A 24191-nucleotide genomic window follows, 5' to 3' on the forward strand; every position below is an offset into this window, starting at 1 on the left:
CTACGTTCAAGAAGTGTTTTTCTTCTCCCATACTTGGACGACATCCTGGTCAAGGCACCCTCCTTCTCTCAGACATCCCGCAGTGTGGAACTCACTCTGGAGACCCTGACGCGGTTCGGTTGGATTATCAACCACCCCAAATCTTCCCTTACCCCCTCCAGACGGCTGATCTTCCTGGGGATGCTCCTGGATACAGAGTTGGCGGAGGTCCGCCTTCCGTCGGACAAGCGTCTGGCCCTTCGCGGGTCGGTTCGCAGTCTCCTCCGTCATCACCGCCCTTCCCTCAGATCCAGCATGCGGTTGTTGGGAAAGATGGTTGCCTGTTTCGAAGCGGTGCCGTTCGCACAATTCCGATCCCGCACCTTTCAGAGGGCAATTCTGTCGGCCTGGGACAAATCACCGAGGAGTCTGGACAGGACCTTTCTTCGGCCTCCCCTGGCTCGGGCTTCCCTCGGCTGGTGGTTGCATATCCCTCTAAGGGGGAAGTCCTTCCGTCCACTGAACTGGCTGGTGATTACCACAGATGCCAGCTTACGGGGGTGGGGGGGGGGTTTTCCCTCCCCGGTCCGTCCAGGGCGTTTGGTCTCTATCGGAGTCCAGACTTCCAATCAATATTCTGGAACTGAGGGCGATTCTTCTGTCCCTCAGACACTGGACCCATCTGCTGAGGGGCCACCCTGTTCGGATCCAATCGGACAATGCCACGGCTGTGGCATACATAAACCATCAGGGAGGCACTCGCAGCGCTGCAGCGATGCAAGAGGTGACCCTCATTCTCCTCTGGGCGGAGACGCACGTGCCGGCCTTATCTGCGATTTACATCCCGGGGGTGGACAACTGGGCGGCGGATTTCCTCAGCCGGTCCACCATCGACCCGGGAGAATGGTCCCTGCACCCAGAGGTGTTCGAAGCCCTTTGTCTTCGCTGGGGTCGCCCCGACGTGGACCTCATGGCCTCCAAATTCAACCACAAGGTCACCCTATACCTGGCCAGGGCACGGGACCCGAAGGCATACGGCGCCGACGCGCTCGTCCTTCCGTGGCGCGAATTCTCCCTTCTGTACGTCTTTCCTCCTTTTCCCCTCCTGCCACGGGTTCTTCGGAGGATCGCGGCAGAGGGCGTCCCCGCGATTCTAATCGCCCCGGATTGGCCCCGCCGGTCTTGGTACGCCGACCTAATGTTGCTGTTGGCAGACGCACCGTGGCCACTGCCCTCCAGGGAAGACCTTCTCTCTCAGGGACCGATCTTCCACGAGCATTTAGGCTCGCTACGTTTGACGGCGTGGCTATTGAGACCGCCGTCTTAACGCGACGGGGTTTCTCCGCGGACGTAGTCCGCACCATGATCCGGGCTCGTAAGCCCGTATCCTCTAGGATCTACTATCGGGTTTGGAGGTCCTATCTGGGGTTCTGTGAGTCCCGGAGCATCCCACCTCTCCGGTTTTCTCTTCCCACAATCCTGTCCTTCCTCCAGTCGGGTCTGGACCTGGGGCTGTGCCTCAGTTCTCTGAAGGGTCAGATTTCGGCGCTGTCTATTCTTCTCCAGCGTCCCCTGGCCCCTCTAGGGCCAATTAAGACCTTTTTACAAGGGGTGGCTCACTCTGTTCCGCCGTACCGCCCTCCAGTTCCTTCCTGGGACCTGAATGTGGTGCTCTCGGCGCTCCAATCAGCCCCCTTCGAGCCTTTACGGGAGGTCTCCCTTCGCCTTCTGTCCTGCAAGGTCATCTTTCTTGTGGCCGTCACGTCTCTCCGACGGGTGTCGGAGTTAGCGGCTCTTTCTTGCTCCGAACCTTTCCTGATCTTCCACCAGGATAAGGTTGTGCTTCGGCCTGTCCCGACTTTCCTGCCAAAGGTGGTCTCCGCCTTTCACATCAATGAGGACATCGTCCTTCCGTCGCTCTGTCCCTCTCCTTCCCACCCCAGAGAACGGGAACTGCACCGTCTGGATGTGGTCAGGGCGTTGAGGATTTACTTGGAGGTCACCGGGTCCTTTCGGCGCACGGACTCCCTGTTTGTGGTTCCGGAGGGTTCGCGCAAAGGGTTGGCGGTCTCCAAGGTGGCTATTGCCCGTTTCATTAAACTGGCGGTGTCTGAGGCTTATCGAGCCAAGGGCAGACCTCCGCCTTTCGGCGTCACTGCTCATTCCACCAGAGCAGTCGGAGCTTCCTGGGCGCAGAGGCATCGGGCCTCGGCTGAACAGTTGTGCAAAGCAGCCACTTGGTCCTCTCTGCACACTTTCACAAAGTTCTATAGGGTGCATACGCATGCATCAGCGGATGCTGCTTTGGGCCGCCTGGTTTTGCAGGCAGCGGTTTCCTGATGCTCTGGTGGTGTTCCGCCTTGGGTTTGTGGTCCCTCCCTTCTTGGACTGCTCTTGAACGTCCCAAGGTCTGTGTCCCCCAAGGAAAATGGGCGAGAAAAGGAGATTTTTGTATAACTTACCAGTTAAATCTCTTTCTCGCTCTTCCTTGGGGGACACAGCACCCACCCTTCTGTGTTTGGTTACAGGGTTATGGTCTGGCGCCCCGTTGGGTTGCTGGCTGGTTGTTTCCGTTATTGGTTGTTATCCTTTCACTACTTGGACACGCAACTGGTAGCCTCTATCTCCAGGCTGAGGGTATAGCTGATGGAGGAGGGGCTTAACAGTTTTACTTAGTGTCACGCCTCCTAGGGAGCTGAGCTATACCCAAGGTCTGTGTCCCCCAAGGAAGAGCGAGAAAGAGATTTAACTGGTAAGTTATACAAAAATCTCCTTTTATCTTCATTTACATCAGTTTTCTGGTGTAAATAAAGCCCGACATCTATGGCAGCTCTGATCTGTTGTAGATTTCTGGTTAGGTGCACGGACTGCAGGAGGATGCGCCTAATGTATGATGAGGCGTGCGCATTGTCATAAATTAGGTGCATACTCTGGCCGAGCAGGGGATATCAAGACAGGAGCAGGAAACGCCAGTCTTGATAAATCTCCCCCTTAGCATCTGTTTAACCCCTTCAGTACAAGACACTTCTCACCTTAAATCCCAGGCCGATTTTTGCAAATCTGACATGTCACTTTATGTGGTAATAACTAGTGATCGACCGATATAGAATTTTTTTTAGAGCCGATAATCTGCGAACTTTCAGGCCGATAGCCGATAATTTATACTGATATTCTGTGCATTTTCATTTTTGAAAAATAAAATAAAAATTCTGTTACGTCGTTCAACACATTTTTTCGGAAGTGGCAATATGTGATTATTTATTGTTTGTATATTTTATATGTAAAATTAGGAAAGGGGGTGATTTATACTTTTTCCCCCTTAGGGGCTAGGACCTGGTGGGATCTTTTAATCCCTTGTCCTATTCACCCTGATAGAGCTCTATTAGGGTGAATACTGGACTTCACACTCTCCCTGCTGCCCTGTGCCTAGTACACACAGCAGCAGGGAGATTACCATGGATGGCTTCTGTAGCGTCCTGGCTGCCATGGTAACCGATCGGAGCCCCAGGATTACACTGCTGGGGCTCCGATCAGAAGCTGCCACTGCACCACCAATGAGGAGGAGAGGGGACCCTGTGGTCACTGCCACCAATGATTTTAATAGGGGGGAGTGAGGGGGGGCGCACTGCGCCACCAATGTGTTTAATACTGGGAAGGGCGCTTTGTGCCAATGATAATTAACGTTTAATACCGGAGGCGGGTGTGTCGGCGCAGAATCACATAGCCGGCACCCTGCCTCTGACAGGGAGCTGCGATCAGCGGCAGCATTTCGGCACCTGAGGGGTTAACTGCCGCTGATCGCAGCTACCTGTCATGTAGGCTGTATTTGTATTAGACATTAACTTTCGTTGGTGTTGCATTGCGTCTGCCTCTCCTCCTCCCGTCTCCTCATTGGCAGCACGGCACAGGGAGAAGGGAAAGAGTTACTCCTTCTCCCTTGTGCTGCTGAGGGAACATGGCGCGTGTTACAGTTGCTGGTACCGATAACTGTGAAAATCATGAATATCGGCCGATTAATATCGGTAACTCCGATAATCGGTCGATCCCTAGACATAACTTTGGAACGCTTTTTACTTGTCCAAGACATTCTGAGACTGTTTTCTCATGACACATTGTACTTCATAACAGCGGTAAATTTGAGTCGATATATTTCACCTTTATTTATAAAATTCACAATTTTCTCCATTAGATTTTTTCTACTTTTAAAACAGTAATTCCTCATAAAATAGTTAGCAGTCAACAGTCCCCATATGTCTTCTTTATGTTGGCATCATTTTGTAAATGTAATTTATTTATTTTTTTTTATGACGTTAAAAGGCTTATAAGTTTAGAAGCTATTTTTCAAATTTTCAACTAAATTTCCAAAACCATTTTTTTTAAGCACCATATCAGTTATAAAGTGATTTTGAGGGGCTTACGTAATGGAAACCACCCAAAAATGACCCGATTTTAGAAACTACACCCCTCAAATTATTCAAAACTGATGTTACAAACTTTGTTAAAGGTGTTCCGCGAGAATTAAAGGAAAATGGAAGTGAAATTTCAAAATTAGATTTGTTTATGTTAATCAATTTTTTTTTCTTGCAACACAGCAAGGGTTAACAGCAAAATAAACAAATATACATTACTCTGATTCTGCAGTTTACAGAAATACCCCATATGTGGCGGTAAACTGCTCTATGGGCACGTGGCAGTGGTCAGAAGGAAAGGAGCGCCATATGGATTTTGGAGGCAGATTTCGCAAGAATGTTTTTTTTTGGGCACCATTTTGTATTTGAAGAGACCCTGGCGTACCCCTACAGTGGAAACCCTCAAAAAGTGACCCCATTTTGGAAACTACACCACTTAAAGAATATATTAGGGGGGTACTGAGCACTTTGATCCCCTAAGCGTTTTACAGGATTTGGAAACACTTGGTTGTGAAAATGAAAAGTTTCATTTCTTCCACGAAAATGTTGCTTTAGCCCCAAATTTTTCATTTTCACAAGGGGTAACAGGAGAAAAAACACCCCATAATTTGTTACCCATTTTCTCCTGAATACGGCAATACCCCATATGTGGTAGTAAACTGCTGTGGGGGCAGATGGCAGGACTCAGAAAGGAAGAAGCGCCATATGGCTTTTGCAGCGCAGATTTTAATGGATTGGTTTACGGGTGCCATTTTTGGTTTTATTTTTTAAAATGTCTTATGTGGGGGCTCATTTTTTGCGGGATGAGGTGATGTTTCCATTGGTGCCATTTTGGCGTGCATAAAACTTCTTGATCTCTTGGTATTATACTTTTTGTGAGGCAAGGTGAAAAAAATTGCTTTTTGATATATATATATATATATATATATATATATATATATATATATATATATTATTTTTTTTTTACAGCATTCACCTGATGGGGCATATAATGTGATGTTTTTATAGAGCAGGTTGTTACAAACGCGGCGATACCTAATATGTCTGTCATTTATTTTTTTACGGTGTTCATCTGATGAGGTGGATCATGTGATATTTTTATAGAGCCGGACAATAAGGACGCAGTAATACCTAATATGTCTACTTTTCTGTTTTTCCCTTTTTATTTTATTTTTTTAACTTTATTTTGGGAAAAGGACACTTTTTAACGTTTTTAATTTTTTGGGTAAAACTTTATTTTTATTCTTTTTTTAACTTCATTTCTGTCCCACTCTGGTACTTCAACTTTTGGGGGTCTGATCCCCTTTACAATGCATGACAATACTTTTGTATTGTAATGCATTGGCTGTAAGAGTATTACTCATTGAAATACAGCCTTCCTGCCTGTGAGATCCAGGGGGCTGGATCTCACAGGCTGACACGGATGGCAGCCACAATGCCAAAGCAAGGCATCGGGCTGCCTTCCCTGCCATCGGGTCCCCGTCACAGCATCGTGGGGATCTGATGGACACCCCACACCCGGCAGTATACCGCACGTGCCGCCGTCAGCGCTGACTTCGGCAGTGCAAGTGTTAATGCGCCGGCATCGGTGTTTTCACCGATGCTGGCGCATACCGCAGGGGTCCAGCTGTCAGTGACTGCCGGACCCATGCAGCTGATCGGGCGGGCGCAGGAGCTGTGCCCGCCCGAACAGAGCGCCGTAGCTGTACGGCGCTGGGTTTTGTAACCCTGTTTCCAGTGCCGTACATGTATGGCGCTGGTATCCTACGGGTTATCCTCTTGACATGCACTTATTGCTTGAGGATGCTGAGATCATTTTGAGATCCACATGGGCTGGAGTTAATTTGCACGGGCTTGAACCTCTCTGCTTGTCCTATGTACAAAAGGCTGCCAGTGAATAAACTTTTCTTATTCTGTTGCAGGATTCTGTGAAGAAGAAAAAATTCAGGGATGAGAAAGAGAAGGTGAGTGACCGTGAAGATCCCTTGTCCGGTCTGATAAGTGTCCCCATAGCTTCCAGTATTTGGACGCTCTTTGTCACAATACAAACAATTTATCTGAAGGAAAAGACTTCTCATCGTCTGAAATATAGGTCCTGTTTTTTTTTGTTTTTTTTTTCATTTTAACCCCTTCAGGACAAAGCCAATTTTGGCAACTACATTTCCTCCTTGCTTTCTAAAAGCTGTAATTTTTTATTTCCATCTACATAGCCAGATGAGGACTTGTTTTTTTTGCAGGGCGAGTTGCATTATTGAAAGAGGACCTGTCACTATATTAACCCCTTAGTGACCACTTATACGTGTTTTTACTGACGTAAACAAAGGTGGTTTTAGCTAAACGGCTGGCTTTAATCAATCCTTACATGTACTTAAAATTGTGCATTAAAAACTATAACTTGTCCTGCAAAAAATAAGACCTCATACAAGTACATTTATGAAAAAACAAAAAAGTTCTTGCTCTTGGAATGCAATTAAAAAAAAAAAATGTGCTTGGTCACTAAGGGGTTAAAAAATATGAGCATTTTATATGGGCTCGAAAGCACTGCATCCCTGAACATGGCATTGCTTATTCTATCTGCCTGCGCCCCCCTCGTGGTCTTGAGACGTGTCCCCCTGAACCTATGGCTGCTGATATGCATGGGGGTGGCTGCCACTTTCCAAGGGAATGTTTCTTCCCCGCTTTGATGCTGTCCAGTCATCGTGGCCGGCTGGAGCGTCATCATGCGAGACCGCGCTGTATACTATTTTCAGCCAGGACCCCTCTCATTCAGGCTCAGCTGTGCGGCGGTGGCGGCTACGCCACACTCCCGTCTGAGGGAGAAGATGCCCTGGTATTATACATGGTGGTCTTGCGAGATCAGGCTCCAGTGGGCCTCTCTGATGCTGATTGTGTCTCTCCTTGCAGAGAGGCCACCTCCACATCTAACCACTTCACATTTGCATGTCTGGCACCATAGGTTTGTGTCATATATCCCAAGAATTGGTGTTTTAGGCACAAATTAAACAATGGCGTGCTCAGGGAAAAGCTGAAACTTTTTTTTTTTCCTTTTCTAATTTGGTAATAGCACTTGTTCTATGTAATATAGTGTTGAGTAGGAAAAAAGAATTTCTTTTCTACCATTGTTTCTTGGATTTTCTTTTTACTGCATTCACTATTCCATAAAATTACATACCCTTATTTTTCGGTTGAGTATGGTTACAGCCTACTGTTCGTGTGTTTTTACAATTTAAGAAAAAATGCTGTGTGTCGTCCTATTCTGACACCCATACTTTTCTCATATTTTTTTTTTCTTCATTTTTTCATCAGAATTATGTGAGGGCTTGTTTTTTGCAGGATGAGCTGTATAGTTTTTTTTCTAGTACCATTTCGGGATCCATAGGACCAGTATTATTTTTTTTTTTAGTTTGACCATGTCAGATAAATAGCAGGATATTGTAATTGGAGCACCAACGTTTCAGGCTAAGGGCCCCTTACAAGAACCAGGGGAGCAATGAAAACCACTAGGTGTACAGTGGGAGTCCCCCTAATAACTATACCAAATATATCATATCATAACCAGGTAGTCATTTACATTGAAAGCCTCTGAAATCACTGACTACTAATGACAATCCTTAGCTTGATTTAAAAAAACAAAAAAAAAAATTATATATATATATATATATATATATTATAAATTATAATTTTTATTTTATTTTTTATAATTCAACCTTTCAACTTAAGGATGGGAAGAGTGTGAGCAGGAAGAGACGACATCCAGAAGACGGTGGTCAAAGATACTCCTCTTCCGAGTCTTCGTCTGGCTCAGAATCGGAAGGCGAGGTTAGTGGGTTCTAGGGTATGGTCTTCAGGGTTATAATCTAGTCCGGATGATCCTCTGCAGTCTGTGTTCAAGAAATTGAATAAACTGGAAAACTTTGGCGCCCTTGACCACACTAGCGCAGTGGCTTTTAGTTATAACAGAAGCTACAACGCTCTGCCGGATCCATTTTTAATAAATGATACCCCTGGTGCCTGAAGGAAACCAATGATTTAGGAGTCTGTTGGGGTCTGCGCGGTTTGACAGGGCCAGTCAGGTTTCCACTACGTATGATTTCTGCTGCGTGCTATTCTTTCCATCAAGAAATACTTGAAGCCTAACTGAAAAGAACAAGCACAAGTGTCAACAGCGCCAGACCTCAAGGGGATGACCATGAAAAGAGGACCTCTCCCCACTCCTGACTAGGGTTGTTGCGGGTATCGAAATTTCGATACCCAATCGATACTTTTGTCCCGGTATCGATACGATACCGGGATTTCCGTTTTTTCGATACTGGGCTGCGCTTCTGCGCAGCCTAGTATCTCTGAACATGAGCGCGCTGCTATCGGCGCGCTCATGTTCTCTCAGCAGCACAGGGAGAAGGAAGCTGTCCTCCCTCCCTCTGTGCTGCTGCCGCTGCCACCAATGAGAAGAGAGGGGGGGAGGAGGGGCGGGCGCACTGCGCCACCAATGAGGATAGAGGGGCGGAGGAGGGGCGGGCGCTCTGCGCTACCAAATAGGACTATTCCCATTTCCCACAGAGCGGCGCCCAGCGATGCCCCAGCACTCGCCATTAGTCCTGGGCGCCGCTCCGTTCGCCCGCAGTGCTTCATTACTGTCTCCTGCTCCACATGCTGCTGATTACTATCGGAGCGATGGGAGGAGACATCAGCTTCACTAGTGGGCGTTCCTTCTCCCTGCGCTGCGATTGGACAGCGCTACAGCCAGGAAGAAGGAACGCCCACTAGTGAAGCTGATGTCTCCTCCCATCGCTCCGATAGTAATCAGCAGCATGTGGAGCAGGAGAGGAGACAGTAATGGAGCACTGCAGGCGAACGGAGCGGCGCCCAGGACTAATGGTGAGTGCTGAGACATCGCTGGGCGCCGCTCTGTGTGGCCTGATAGTGAAAGTCAGTCTAACACAATACAGGAGGCGGGTGCCGGCAGCAGAATCGCATTGCCGGCACCCTGCCCCTGACAGGGAGCTGCAATCAGAACCCCTCAGGTGCGGCACCTAAGGGGTTAACTGCTGATCTGCCAGTACCCGCCTCCTGTATAAAGGGGTAATTTATCATTGGTGGTTCAGTGTGCCCCTCAACCCCCCATCCCATTAAAATCATTGGTGGCACAGTGCGCCGGCCCCTCTCAACCCCCCCAGTATTAAAATCATTGGTGGCAGTGGCCACAGGGACCTCTCCCCTCCCCCTCATTGGTGGTGCAGTGGCAGCTTCTGATCGGAGCCCCAGCTGTGTAAGCCTGGGGCTCCGATCAGTTACCATGGCAGCCAGGACGCTACAGAAGCCCTGGTTGCCATGGTAACATCCCTGATGCTGTGTGCACAAGGCACAGAGCAGCAGGGACAGTGTGAAGTCCTATTCACCCTGATAGAGCTGAATAGGACAAGGGATGAAAGATCCCAGGTTCTCGCCCCTAAGGCTACTTTAACACTTGCGTTCAGAACGGATCCGTCTGAGACGGATCCGCTCATATAATGCAGACGGTGGATCCGTTCAGAACGGATCCGTCTGCATTATATTGTAAAAAAAATTCTAACTGTGAAAGTAGCCTGAACGGATCCGTCCAGACTTTTACATTGAAAGTCAATGGGGGACGGATCCGTTTGAAGATTGAGCCATATTGTGTCATCTTCAAACGGATCCGTCCCCATTGACTTCCATTGTAAACATTGTAAGTCTAGACGCATCCGCTTGCCTCCGCACGGCCAGGCGGACACCCGAACGCTGCAAGGAGCGTTCAAGTGTCCGCCTGCTGAGCGGAGCAGAGGCTGAACGCTGCCAGACTGATGCATTCTGAGCGGATCCGCATCCACTCAGAATACATTAGGGCTGGACGGATGCGTTCGGGGCCGCTTGTGAGCCCCTTCAAACGGAGCTCACAAGCGGACACCCGAACGCTAGTGTGAAAGTAGCCTAAGGGGGGAAATAGTTATTAAAAAAAAAGTAAAAAAACCCCCCACCAAAATATGAAGTATAAATGACCCCCTTTTCCCAATTTCACATATATAAATAATAAACATATTACATATCGCCACGTCAGAAAAGTCCAAACTATTAAAATATTAAAAAAAATCTAGGTGGTGAACGCCGGAACAGAAAAAAATTAATAAAAACTGCGCGATTCGCCATTTTTAAACATGCGGAATGCACGTGGCTTTTTTTTTTTTTTTTTGCGTGGTATCGAATGGTATCGAGTATCGCAATACTTTTTCATGGTATCGAAACCGAATCAAAAATTTGGTATCGCAACAACTCTACTCCTGACACGTCTGTTTTAACAGCTTTATGCATTCTCCATGTAATAACAATTCTGGAGCATCTGCTCTTATATCTGTATGTTGTGCCGTTCCTTTATTATTTCTACTAGAAGTTATGAATGAATTGCTAGCAGTCTGCAGTAAGGGTACAGAGGGGAGGTAACCAGTTGGGGGCGTGTACCTGCACAGACTGACAATGGCAGCACTGATTGGATAGAGTGAGTCTGTGCAGGTACACGCCCCCAACTGGTTACCTCCCCTCTGTACCCTTACTGCAGACTGCCAGCAATTCATTCATAACTTCTAGTAGAAATAATAAAGGAACGGCACAACATACAGGCATAAGAACAGATGTTCCAGAATTGTTATTACATGGGGAATGCATGAAGCTATTAAAACAGACATGTCAGGAGTGGTGACAGGTCCCCTTTAACATGTAATCTAGTCAGATGTGTTCGAAATGTGAATATAATAGTTTTTCATATTTTAACGTCAGCTAAAATTCTTATAGCTAAATACTGGAAATCTGATAAAGTTCCAGGCATCTCAGAGGTAATCAATCGGGTTAGCTTCCATTGTGAAATGGAAGGCACCCTGGCTTCGTGTCAGGGCAGGTTTAAACATTATTTGAATAACTGGGGGGAGTGGAAAGTGAAATTCCCCACTACCAAGGGGTAAAGGAGAGTGTCGGGGAAATCTTTGGGAGTAGGTGTTCTGTATGTGTCATGTTGGGTGGCGCCAAAGTGCTTATGAAGCTGAAGGTCATCAAGAGACCTTTGAGTCACCAGTGAGCGTTTTAACTTCTAGTCATGCATAAAACATAACTGAGCAGAGGGTATAATTTTTGGACCATGGCCGGGTTATTGTTGTTTGTGTTTGTTATATTCCCTATGTCCCTCCTGCCCCACCCCTTTGTTCCCCCCTTTCCTCCCCTTAACCTGATACGGGCAATCAATGTCGGAAGCGTTATCTGTATAAGATGCTATTGCTAGATGCCTGTATTATTCTGTTCAAAACTGAATAAAAATATTGTGAAAGAAATGTGAATATAATCAACTGACTAATAAGTCTTTATTATATGATCTGCTCCATTTTGACAGTTCGTTAGGCCACAACCCCTTTGTTAGCCAAATCTATGCTTGTCACATGAGGCACTTGTCTTAAAATTGGACCGAATGGCATGTGATGTGACCCCCTTCATCCACCTCACCCCCCATCCCCAGAACTTCAGGAAAGTAGCACATTCGATATATTTTTCAATGGAAGGCGGCAATGGTCTTATTGCATGCCACCCCATCAGTGGTCATTATGTGTAAAGTGCCCACCCCCTTAAATATTTGAGTGTTTATATATGTAGAAGGCTCTGTTGTAGGGAATGTCCACCCTTGTCAGTCAAACGGCAGGTGGGTGCTTCTTTATCTGTGGGGACAACCCCTTCAGAGGTGCAGAACTTTTATTATTGAGACAAATCGATTCTCTCCTCCGCTCCTGTTCGCTCTGTTCTCACCTGTGCTGTGATCTCTGTTTATAATTGGAAACCACAATGTGGTGATGGATCCGTCATACAGCAGATACTGACCCCACCTGATGGACGCCATTGACTTATATTGGGGTCCATTGTCTTCCACCAAGATGTCTGCCCGTTTCTGATGTAGATTTCAGTGAGAGTTGCAGATCCATTTTGTCTCCCTTTACACAGCAGCACTTGCACTTTTACCCGATCACTTTGATTCTTGATGCTGCGACCTGACCCTGCCGCCAGCTGCAGGTGCCGCTGTGTCAAGGAAGACTGTGCACTATGACATGAATCAGAGATTGCACAGAATTTTGTACCTAAAACTGAAATGGTAATTCATAATAAGTAGAAGACTAAATATCACTGCCCCAAAAGTGTGGTATTGGTTAGTGGAAGAGTAATAGTATACTTTTATGTATTATGTCTCAGCATCCAGTGCTTTTTATATTCCAAAAATACAGTGCGATATATCATTGGTATTATACCTGCTGACGCGTTCTCTACTTCCTCAGGCCTATGGGAAAAGGAGAAGAAGCAGTGAAGAGAAAGCGGTAAGTATCCGAGGTGTCTGTTTGTGAAGGCCGTTATCTGAATGTGAATGTTACTCAGATGGCGGTATTCAGCGGGGTAGGTCAGTAGACATAGTGCTGTTACCTAAACTCTGCAATCAGATATTAGCTGTAAAATAATATCCCCCCCTTTATGTCGATATGTCCCCCTAATGGTCGGCATGAGACAACTGTTTTAATACATTTGCTTTCAAATTGCTTCGGACTGTAGTTACTTTGAGCCCTGTTAATTGGGCAGTCCCTGGCTCTTCCGTGTCAGTACAATGGTCCGTACTGTTCTTATGGACTTGTGTGTCCTATCCCAATGAGACGGCACCGGTGCTTGATGACAGTTTGCATCTGCAGCATTTATGTTTTTTTTTTGTAAAAAGCTTGGCACTAAATGCACACTAATGCAGGGGGAAGCCTCGGGTCCCTAGGCTGGCACAACACATCTGTGCATGGCGTTATTCCACAGCAGCATAGGTTTGTCCTACAGTATGTGTCTACAGCTGCTGTTATATAGGTAGTAGGGCTGCAGCTAACGATTATTTGAATAATCGATTAGGAGTCGATAATTTCATCGATCGGCAAAATGACAAAAAAGGGGTTTATATGATTTTACTTGAAAAAATATGTTCAAAGGCTATATTAAAACATAATTATAAAAATGTTGCATTACAATGTAAAAAAAGACAACCTGTCCACATGGTCAGGGCTGAGGCTGGGGGATCTGTGGATGACAGTGTTATGGTGGATCTGTGGATGACAGTGTTATGGGGGGATCTGTGGATGGCACACTGTTATGGGGGATCTGTGGATGACACAGTGTTATGGGGGATCTGTGGATGACAGTGTTATGGGGGGATCTGTGGATGGCACACTGTTATGGGGGGATCTGTGGATGGCACACTGTTATGGGGGGGATCTGTGGATGGCACACTGTTATGGGGGGGGATCTGTGGATGGCACACTGTTATGGGGGGGATCTGTGGATGACACTGTTATGGGGGATCTGTGGATGACACACTGTTATGGGGGATCTGTGGATGGCACACTGTTATGGGGGGATCTGTGGATGGCACACTGTTATGGGGGGGGATCTGTGGATGGCACACTGTTATGGGGGGGATCTGTGGATGGCACACTGTTATGGGGGGGATCTGTGGATGGCACACTGTTATGGGGGGGATCTGTGGATGGCACACTGTTATGGGGGGGATCTGTGGATGGCACACTGTTATGGGGGGGATCTGTGGATGGCACACTGTTATGGGGGGGATCTGTGGATGGCACACTGTTATGGGGGGGATCTGTGGATGGCACACTGTTATGGGGGGGATCTGTGGATGGCACACTTATGGGGGGGATCTGTGGATGGCACACTTATGGGGGGGATCTGTGGATGGCACACTGTTATGGGGGGATCTGTGGATGGCACACTGTTATGGGGGGGGATCTGTGGATGGCACACTGTTATGGGGGGGATCTGTGGATGGCACACTGTTATGGGGGGGGGGGGGATCTGTGGATGGCCCTATATAGCATATTATGCTATATGTGTCATCCACAGATCTCCCCCATAACAGTGTCTCCCAATACACCGGCCCTGCCGCTCACAACAGTATAATATCTTAAGAGTATTCCTTAACCGGCAGTAACTTTTACTTGAACTTTAAATCAGCTCTATGATCTTTATTACCTTACAAATACAATGAAGCTCCAGTAACAGGCAGAGCGGGCGGCGGCGTAACGTCACTTAATCACGTCATGCGCCTGCTCCGCCCACTTTATGAATGAAGCAGGCGCGTCACGTGATTAAGTGACCATACGCCGCCGCCCGCTCTGCCTGTTACCGGAGCTTCATTGTAAGGTAATAAAGATGTGCTGATTTAAAGTTCAAGTAAAAGTTACTGCCGGTTAAGGACCCGCAGGCAATAGCGCCTGACCACCCGCTCTTGCCCACATAGCAAGGAATCGGACGATTATTCGATAACGGGATTCATCGACAACGAATCCCGTTATCGAATATTATCGATAACTTTGATTAATCGTTGCAGCCCTAATAGGTAGTACTACTGGTATAACAGATGTAACTGCAGATGATGCCCCTTCCTTTGGGTGCCATGTAAACTTACTAACCTGTTGTTCCCTGTGTGACAGTATAAAAGTAAGAAGAAGAAGAAGCACAAGAAACATAGTAAGAAGAAGAAAAAGAAATCTCACGCCTCCAGCTCGGATTCTGAGTGACCCTCCAAGAACCCCCCGAACATGTGCAATGACTGTGACAGCGGAAATTCATCCTCGTAGCTGTAATTAGATCTTCTGTGGTGCACTATGTCATAGAGGAACAGGCATGTCACAGGAGACATCCCGCTGCACAGTGGCATCACGTCAGCTTCTTTATGCCACCAGTGAAATTTCTTTATTTTTTATTTTTTTTGGTAGTAATTGTATTATAGGGAAGGGGAGCGGCTGAGTTCTTCCTTTTTGTTTAGGAAGGGGTAGCACAATAACTGGTACCACATATATAAAGCAATATTACCTCAATATCCTATTAATCCTAAGGCAGATCCGTCATGGATGGACGCGTTCAGATAATACAGCCGTCTGCATCCGTTCAGAACGGATCCGTTTGTATTATCTGTAACATGGCCAAGACGGATCTGTCTTGAACTCCATTGAAAGTCAATGGAGGACGGATCCGTTTTCTATTGTGTCAGTGAAAACGGATCCGTCCCCATTGACTTACATTGTGTGCCAGGACGGATCCATTTGGCTCAGTTTCATCAGACGGACAGCAAAACGCTACAAGCAGCCTCCAAAGCAGAATAGAGACTGAACGGAGGCGAACTGATGCATTCTGAGCGGATCCTTTTCCATTCAGATGATCGCTTGTGAGAGCCCTGAACGGATCTCACAAACTGAAAGCCAAAGCGCGAGTGTAATAGTAGACTAACCATGCTGAGGGGGGCAGGACCTATGGCCCTGCCACAGACTGGCGCTAACAGCGAGGCACAAGGGTGAAGTGTTTCTGCACTGTAAAAACCCTTCTGCATAGGCAACAGTCATGATTTACACCCTAATTTCTGATATGCACCTCATTCTGATTCTGTGCGTTCTCCAGTGTGCAGAAGCCTGTTACAGAATGGAGGCTCTGCAGAGCACTGCTTGAAAGAGGCATTCAGGATGTGGAGTCCCCCTGCAAGCTGTGCAACGCAGGAGGATTTTATCTGGTTATAGGGACCGTACGCACAAGTTAGAGGACACCTCTGATGTCTCCTGCCAGAAGTTTAAGGGTACATGCACACGTTCAGGATTCATGTGCGGAGAATCCGCACTGAAATCCGCAGGTGTTCACAGGCAAATCCGTGCGGTCAATCCGCATTAATTGGTGCGGATTTGCGTGCGGATTCGGTGCGGATTTTCTGCATGCGGATTTCACTAAGTGACTTAAGAAAATCCGGTCAGGAAAAAAAATATTAATTGACATGTCGCGGATTTTAAAATCTGCACCGCAGGTCAAAATCCGCACGGAAAAAATCCGCATTGTGTGCATTGAGAATTTCAAATTCTCATAGAATACAATGTACATGACCTACGGTGCGGATTTTCCGCACGCAAATCCGCGCGGAAAATCCGCACGCAATCCTGATCGTGTGCAGGGGGCCTTAGGGTCCTTTGCTACACAGTTTCAGGGTGAAATCCACAGTGAACACCCGCAGTACATTGATATGCTGCGGATTTGTAACCCACCCCAGCATGTCCCAGCAAGTTGAGGCAATGCAGGGAACATGCAGTTCTTCAGAACATGGTGAATTTGTTTGACAATTTCTTGGACACTGCTAGAAGCTACACATAAATGGCGGTGGCGTGATGTCACCGTAATGCATATTTATGGCCATCGCGTCCCCAAGGGAGGTCAGACGGTCTACGGTCCGCTATCAGTAGTGCAGATCGGTCTAGTTCAGTGTTTCCCAACCAGTGTTCCTCCAGCTGTTGCAAAACTACAACTCCCAGCAGGGCATGCTGGGAGTTGTAGTTTTGCAACAGCTGGAGGCACACTGGTCGGGAAACACTGGTCTAGTTGACCTCTGTGGACTCGTTACTGAATTCGTCAGCTTGTATAAAGTTGCATTTGTTTTGTATTTTTTTATATATATATTAATATTTTAACGGCTTCATATTGAAGCTGAGCTACTTAGATTTTGGTACCAGACGCCTTCAGAACTTGTCCTGTTTTATGAAAGTGAATTATGAATTGAAATAAAACATCTTATAATGATTGCGTTTTACTGTTGTCATCAAGTATTTTTTTTATATATATATATATATATATATATATATATATATATATGTATATATATTTCTTTACAGAGCACTTCAGAAAAAAATGGCCACTTAAAGGGAATTAAACAATGATGACCAATCCGCAGGATCGGTCATTATATTTTGATCAGTGGGGGGGTCGACTCCTGAAACCAGCGCCAGTCCGCTATTTGTGTCACAGCGCTCGAATTGGTGCTTTGGCCACTTCATTGTACACCAAGCACAGCGCCGTACATTGTATAGTGGCTGTGCTTGGTACTGCAGCCCCGGTCCATACACTTGAATAGGACTGAGCTGCACAAAGGCCATGTGGCTGATGGACGTGATGTCACAGGACGAGAGAGACTGCAGCGCTCAACCAGAGTCCGTTCAGACACCTGAGGTGTATACATTGTTGTTGAATGCATGCTGCGTTTTTTTTGCAGATTTCACCCTCTGCGTTGCAAAAGGGGGCAATTCACAGTGAACACCCGCAGTACATGGATATGCTGCGGCTTTGTAACCCACGCCAAAGGTCAAGTTGTGTGTCTGGATTTCGTTGGGGATTTTTTTTATTTATTTTTTTGCAGCTTTTTGATTAGATTTTTCTAAAATCTCATCCACTTTGCTGCTACTGTAATATACTGTGGACTTGCTCTGCTTACATTGTTCCATGACTCCATTCGCCTCTCACGGGGTCCATCGGGTTTCCATCACACTACAAGAACTGGTTGTAATGTGAAGACGCCTTTTTGATTTTGTAGTTTGATGAGACTATTTCAGAAAAAGCTGGTGAAGGGGCCAAAAATGATGATATTTCATACACCCTGATCTGATTCTGCCTCCTCATTCCGGCCGGGGGAGGGGGGGGGGGGGTTCTTCCCGGACGTGTTGTCCCGTGTGCAGGAGTGGCGGTTCTGGACGTGCATAGAGGTGAAATAAAATGTGGAATAAAACTTCAGAGGAGTCTTCTAGATCTTCTCTTGACGCCATCGTACCTCCCAAAACTGACAGATCAAGTAAGACTCAGACCTGGGATACCGCCCTGTCCTGCCGGGGGTGGTCAACGCAGCATTTCTGTACTTACAACTGTGCTGACCCCTGGCAACGGAAAACATTGCAGGAGAGGTCAGTGTGCGATTGCGCTGTTTGATAATGTTATGAAACTACCTGGCAGTCATCTTGGTAAGATGGACACTGGCTGTAGCTGGCAGCGTTATGGGGGTCACTGGCTGTAGCTGGCAGCGTTATGGGGGTCACTGGCTGTAGCTGGCAGCGTTATGGGGGTCACTGGCTGTAGCTGGCAGCGTTATGGGGGTCACTAGCTGTAGCTGGCAGCGTTATGGGGGTCACTAGCTGTAGCAGGCAGCGTTATGGGGGTCACTAGCTGTAGCTGGCAGCGTTATGGGGGTCACTAGCTGTAGCAGGCAGCGTTATGGGGGTCACTAGCTGTAGCTGGCAGCGTTATGGGGGTCACTAGCTGTAGCTGGCAGCGTTATGGGGGTCACTGGCTGTAGCTGGCAGAGTTATGGGGGTCACTAGCTGTAGCTGGCAGCGTTATGGGGGTCACTAGCTGTAGCAGGCAGCGTTATGGGGGTCACTGGCTGTAGCTGGCAGCGTTAAGGGGGTCACTAGCTGTAGCTGGCAGCGTTATGGGGGGTCACTAGCTGTAGCAGGCAGCGTTATGGGGGTCACTAGCTGTAGCTGGCAGCGTTATGGGGGTCACTAGCTGTAGCTGGCAGCGTTATGGGGGTCACTAGCTGTAGCTGGCAGCGTTATGGGGGTCACTAGCTGTAGCAGGCAGCGTGAGGGGGGTCACTAGCTGTAGCAGGCAGCGTTAGGGGGGTCACTAGCTGTAGCAGGCAGCGTTAGGGGGGTCACTAGCTGTAGCAGGCAGCGTTAGGGGGGTCACTAGCTGTAGCAGGCAGCGTTAGGGGGGTCACTAGCTGTAGCTGGCAGCGTTATGGGGGTCACTAGCTGTAGCTGGCAGCGTTATGGGGGTCACTAGCTGTAGCAGGCAGCGTTAGGGGGGTCACTAGCTGTAGCTGGCAGCGTTATGGGGGTCACTAGCTGTAGCTGGCAGCGTTATGGGGGTCACTAGCTGTAGCTGGCAGCGTTATGGGGGTCACTAGCTGTAGCAGGCAGCGTTATGGGGGTCACTAGCTGTAGCAGGCAGCGTTATGGGGGTCACCAGCTGCAGCTGGCAGCGTTAGGGGGGTCACTAGCTGTAGCAGGCAGCGTTAGGGGGGTCACTAGCTGTAGCAGGCAGCGTTAGGGGGGTCACTAGCTGTAGCAGGCAGCGTTAGGGGGGTCACTAGCTGTAGCAGGCAGCGTTAGGGGGGTCACTAGCTGTAGCTGGCAGCGTTAGGGGGGTCACTAGCTGTAGCTGGCAGCGTTATGGGGGTCACTAGCTGTAGCAGGCAGCGTTATGGGGGTCACTAGCTGTAGCTGGCAGCGTTATGGGGGTCACTAGCTGTAGCAGGAAGGCGTTATGGGTGTCACTAGCTGTAGCTGGCAGCGTTATGGGGGTCACTAGCTGTAGCAGGAAGGCGTTATGGGTGTCACTAGCTGTAGCTGGCAGCGTTATGGGGATCACTAGCTGTAGCTGGCAGCGTTATGGGGGTCACTAGCTGTAGCAGGAAGGCGTTATGGGTGTCACTAGCTGTAGCTGGCAGCGTTATGGGGGTCACTAGCTGTAGCAGGCAGCGTTATGGGGGTCACTAGCTGTAGCTGGCAGCGTTAGGGGGTCACTAACTAGCAGGCAGCGTTAGGGGGGTCACTAACTGTAGCAGGCAGCGTTATGGGGGGTCACTAGCTGTAGCTGGCAGCGTTATGGGGTCACTAACTGTAGCTGGCAGCGTTAGGGGGGACACTGGCTGTAGCTGGCAGCGTTAGGGGGGTCACTAACTAGCTGGCAGCGTTAGGGGGGACACTGGCTGTAGCTGGCAGCGTTAGGGGGGGTCACTAACTGTAGCAGGCAGCGTTAGGGGGGTCACTAGCTGTAGCTGGCAGCGTTATGGGGGTCACTAGCTGTAGCAGGAAGGCGTTATGGGTGTCACTAGCTGTAGCTGGCAGCGTTATGGGGATCACTAGCTGTAGCTGGCAGCGTTATGGGGGTCACTAGCTGTAGCAGGAAGGCGTTATGGGTGTCACTAGCTGTAGCTGGCAGCGTTATGGGGGTCACTAGCTGTAGCAGGCAGCGTTATGGGGGTCACTAGCTGTAGCTGGCAGCGTTAGGGGGTCACTAACTAGCAGGCAGCGTTAGGGGGGTCACTAACTGTAGCAGGCAGCGTTATGGGGGGTCACTAGCTGTAGCTGGCAGCGTTATGGGGTCACTAACTGTAGCTGGCAGCGTTAGGGGGGACACTGGCTGTAGCTGGCAGCGTTAGGGGGGTCACTAACTAGCTGGCAGCGTTAGGGGGGACACTGGCTGTAGCTGGCAGCGTTAGGGGGGGTCACTAACTGTAGCAGGCAGCGTTAGGGGGGTCACTAACTGTAGCAGGCAGCGTTAGGGGGGTCACTAACTGTAGCAGGCAGCGTTAGGGGGGTCACTAATTGTAGCTGGCAGCGTTAGGGGGTCACTAACTGTAGCTGGCAGCGTTAGGGGGGACACTAGTAGAGTTGCCACTCGACCGGTATCTCGTCGGCAAGGCTGGTGTTTTAGTGGCCCTACCGATGCCAGTGATTTTTTTTCTACCGACAATGTTAGAAATGGAGAAGGTGAGTGTGTTTTGTTTTTTGTTTGCAGAAAAATAGAAGGGGGCACTAATGGGGGACATTATTCTAAATGGGGGCATTAATGGGGGGCATTATTATTGTGGGGGGCACTAATGGGGGGCATTATTATTGTGGGGGGCACTAATGGGGGGCATTATTTTTCCTGGGGGCACTAACGGGGGCATTATTTTTCCTGGGGGCACAAATGGGGGGGCATTACTCTTACTGGGGGCATTAATATTACTAGAGGGCACTAATGTGGACAGTATTAATTCTAGGGTTGCTAATATTCCAATCCCTTCAGTGAAGAAGGGATTGGAATATCCCGAAACGCGTCTGGGTAACAGACACTTCGCAACTACCTCCGCAATAAGGACTTTTAGCATGGCCATGCTTTAAAGAAGATCTATGAACAACTGCCTCTCCGTGCTGACAAATACTGTCCGGGATATCCGAGTAAGCGCTGCTACGAAACGATAGCTCCGCTCCAAACGTCGCGAGACTTGAGCGAGACCAGCGTGGAACCCGTGGAGACAGAGCGGCGGACATAACAGTCTACTCAGCGTCCTCAAGAAACTTCGCCTGAATATAGGAGACCAGATCTCGGACGGCTCCTTCCAGGCAGAGGTAAGACTACAGCTGAGTTCATTACGGGACTGCATTCAATATAGCCAAGTCTTTCTGTGCGATAGCCAAGTCTTTCTGTGCGATAGCCAAGTCTTTCTGTGCGGTGGCATATACACCACAGATTCGGACTTATCCACTCCCCACAGGAACTTTCTAATCAGCGAATACTTTCAGCAACTTGCGCTATTACGCGCTGGATTTCAATCACTATTGTTCACAATAATGTCACTTTATTGATTTTTTTCACTTTATTTATTAATGCAATTATATTATAACTAAGTTCATAATTTAGCACTTTTCATCTCATCACCCAAATTTTATTGGAATCCTTATTATTTTTTGCTGTATAATCTTATGGTCGACCATAGCTATTGTTTTAATTGATTTGTTTTATATTATCTTATTCATTTTATGTCATTTTAATTAGTGATATTTTAAATAATAAAATCTGAGTGTGTGCCATAGCCTTGAGTGCTCGCTTCTATATTTCTGTTATTGTCTTTCCACTTGAGGTGTGGCGTCCTCAATTTTAGTTTGAAGCACCATACCGTCCATTACCAGCAGTGAGCCACTTCATTTAATTATTTCACTAGCAGGTGTAGCTGGCAGTGTTATGGGGGTCACTAGCTGTAGCTGGCAGTGTTATGGGGGTCACTAGCTGTAGCTGGCAGTGTTATGGGGGTCACTAGCAGGTGTAGCTGGCAGTGTTATGGGGGTCACTAGCTGTAGCTGGCAGTGTTATGGGGGTCACTAGCTGTAGCTGGCAGTGTTATGGGGGTCACTAGCTGTAGCTAGCAGTGTTATGGGGGGTCACTAGCTGTAGCTGGCAGTGTTATGGGGGGTCACTAGTGTTATGGACTATTGATACAAAATGGATACTTGCTTGTTGAGCTAAGATGGTGGCCAGGCATTCAGCCTACACCTATAAACTAGAATCTTACTTTGTGTTTTTATCATGTGTTTCTTTGTGGTTTCTGTTCAGCTCAAGCAAGCAGCTACAAAGAAAGAAGTAACGGTTTCACCCAGGGGGGAGGGAGAAGGAATTTCCTCTGGCCGTCAAGGTTACAGAAAAGTAGAGAGTTCATAGCCAATAGAAAATATATACTTTATCTTTCACCCCCCTCCCACTCCCTCCTCTCATGAAACCCATGTTGTTTTCAGAAATAAACCAGAGATACTGATTAACTCCATGTAGTGAGTTGTCTGTCTGATCTCTCCGTGCACGTATCTTAATTAATTTGGAGCAGTACATCAAATCAAACTGGCAGCTTTGTCAGAACCAGAACAATTTTGGCACCCAGCGTGGGGCTCGAGGATTGGACCCTCTGTTCCCGTACCCCCAGAGACCAGACGAGGAGAGGCGCACTAACGGACACCGGGATCGCAACCCGTGATATGAGGTAGGAAAATTGAGTCATCTTGCCTATAAAGTGTCCCCTGGTGTAGCCTCTTGGTGTTCGTCTGAGAGAGGGGTGCGGAAGCAGTCTGGGACGTCCTCGAGGGCATGAAAGTAAGAACCCCATATGTTTTCTTAAAGTCTTGATGTACTGTGTTGTGCCTATAAGTTGTGAAGACCCTGTTGACAAGTATCATTGACTGAGACACGGAGTTCTCCTGTGTGCCTGTATCGGAGTTCAGCCCGGTGTCTGACTCGAATCTCCATAAAGGGGACGATCACAGATGGGTGGAGAGCGGTTCGCGGTAGCCCAGAGTGTGCTGACCGGGACTCAAAGGTCTTCACGTCCAGTGATTACTCTATGCAGAGGTCTTTAGGCGGCTTCAGTAGGTACGAGAGATAATGGGAAATGAGGAAAGTGTCCCGAAGGGTTACTGTTCACCTGAACAGTACGTGGCGGACAGGAGAGGCAAACGTTTCATAAAAGGATTAAGTAAGTTGGAGAAGAGTTAAAGGTGTCTGTAAAGGAGGCATCCTATGTAGTGCCACCTGGCAAGTGTTAAACGAGAAGAGAGGGAAGTTAGAAGATGATGAATTGACAGACATGGTCCGTGTGTGGTTGGACTGTAGTAAAGAATTTGAACAGACCGGGGGGGAACTAAATTTTGATGAGAAAAGACAGAGATATTTCTGTGAGCCTGGTGTTGCATTGATACATGACTAGCCACCACCCTATAATGGCGCCGGGAAGAAAGCAGGTGGGTGGACCTGCAAAACATGTGGTCAACAGAATCCCTCCTCCCGTGATACGTGCCTTCCCTGTGGGGTTCCCCACCCACAAAACCACACCTTGGTAACTACTCCCCGGCACGTCCCATCACTTCCCGCGTGTTAGCTACAGCGCCATCTTGTCCCCAGGCAACGCCCATGAACGGACCTTTAATATCATTCGGTCCGGACCCCCCCCCGTCACTCCTATGTCACCCTTGCCCCTTCCTACTACCTTGTACCCGATGATAAACCCGGACGGTACATTCATGCTACCCCACTCACCTGCCACCCTTACTCCTATAATGGTAGGGGGGCAACCTGATGAAGCAGAACAGGGGGATGCAGACGGTGCTGCAGAATCCACAATGGGCATACAAAATGCACCGGGTAATATGCAGACTCCTTCGCGGGGTACCCCAACAGACTACGGTGATCCGCCAACTTTACCCCTGGCACCACAGTGGACTGTACCCATGACCGTGCGCCCATCACGACGTTCACAAGATCAAATACTGCAGGGTCAGATTACAGAGTTACAAAAGAACTTACAGAAAATTGAGCAGGGAAACCTTGAGACACTGAAAGAAGCCCTAGCACTTAACCGGCCACAGGGACCACCAAAATATGTGT

The 24191-nt window shown here is 48.0% G+C and overlaps 1 protein-coding gene across 1 annotated transcript in view; it reads left to right on the forward strand.

Annotated features, from left to right (window-relative positions):
* FAM133B (family with sequence similarity 133 member B) overlaps positions 1 to 15434 on the forward strand; it is a 30217-nt gene extending 14783 nt beyond the window's left edge. The window contains exons 8-11 of the mRNA XM_044295789.1: positions 6311 to 6352; positions 8109 to 8207; positions 12707 to 12745; positions 14906 to 15434. Of these exons, the coding sequence (XP_044151724.1) occupies positions 6311 to 6352; positions 8109 to 8207; positions 12707 to 12745; positions 14906 to 14992 (267 nt within the window). The 3' untranslated portion in view covers positions 14993 to 15434. The remainder of the gene's footprint in view (positions 1 to 6310; positions 6353 to 8108; positions 8208 to 12706; positions 12746 to 14905) is intronic.
* Positions 15435 to 24191: the final 8757 nt, after the last annotated feature.

Source organism: Bufo gargarizans, chromosome 5 (assembly GCF_014858855.1).
Source record: "Bufo gargarizans isolate SCDJY-AF-19 chromosome 5, ASM1485885v1, whole genome shotgun sequence".
NCBI lineage: Eukaryota > Metazoa > Chordata > Amphibia > Anura > Bufonidae > Bufo > Bufo gargarizans.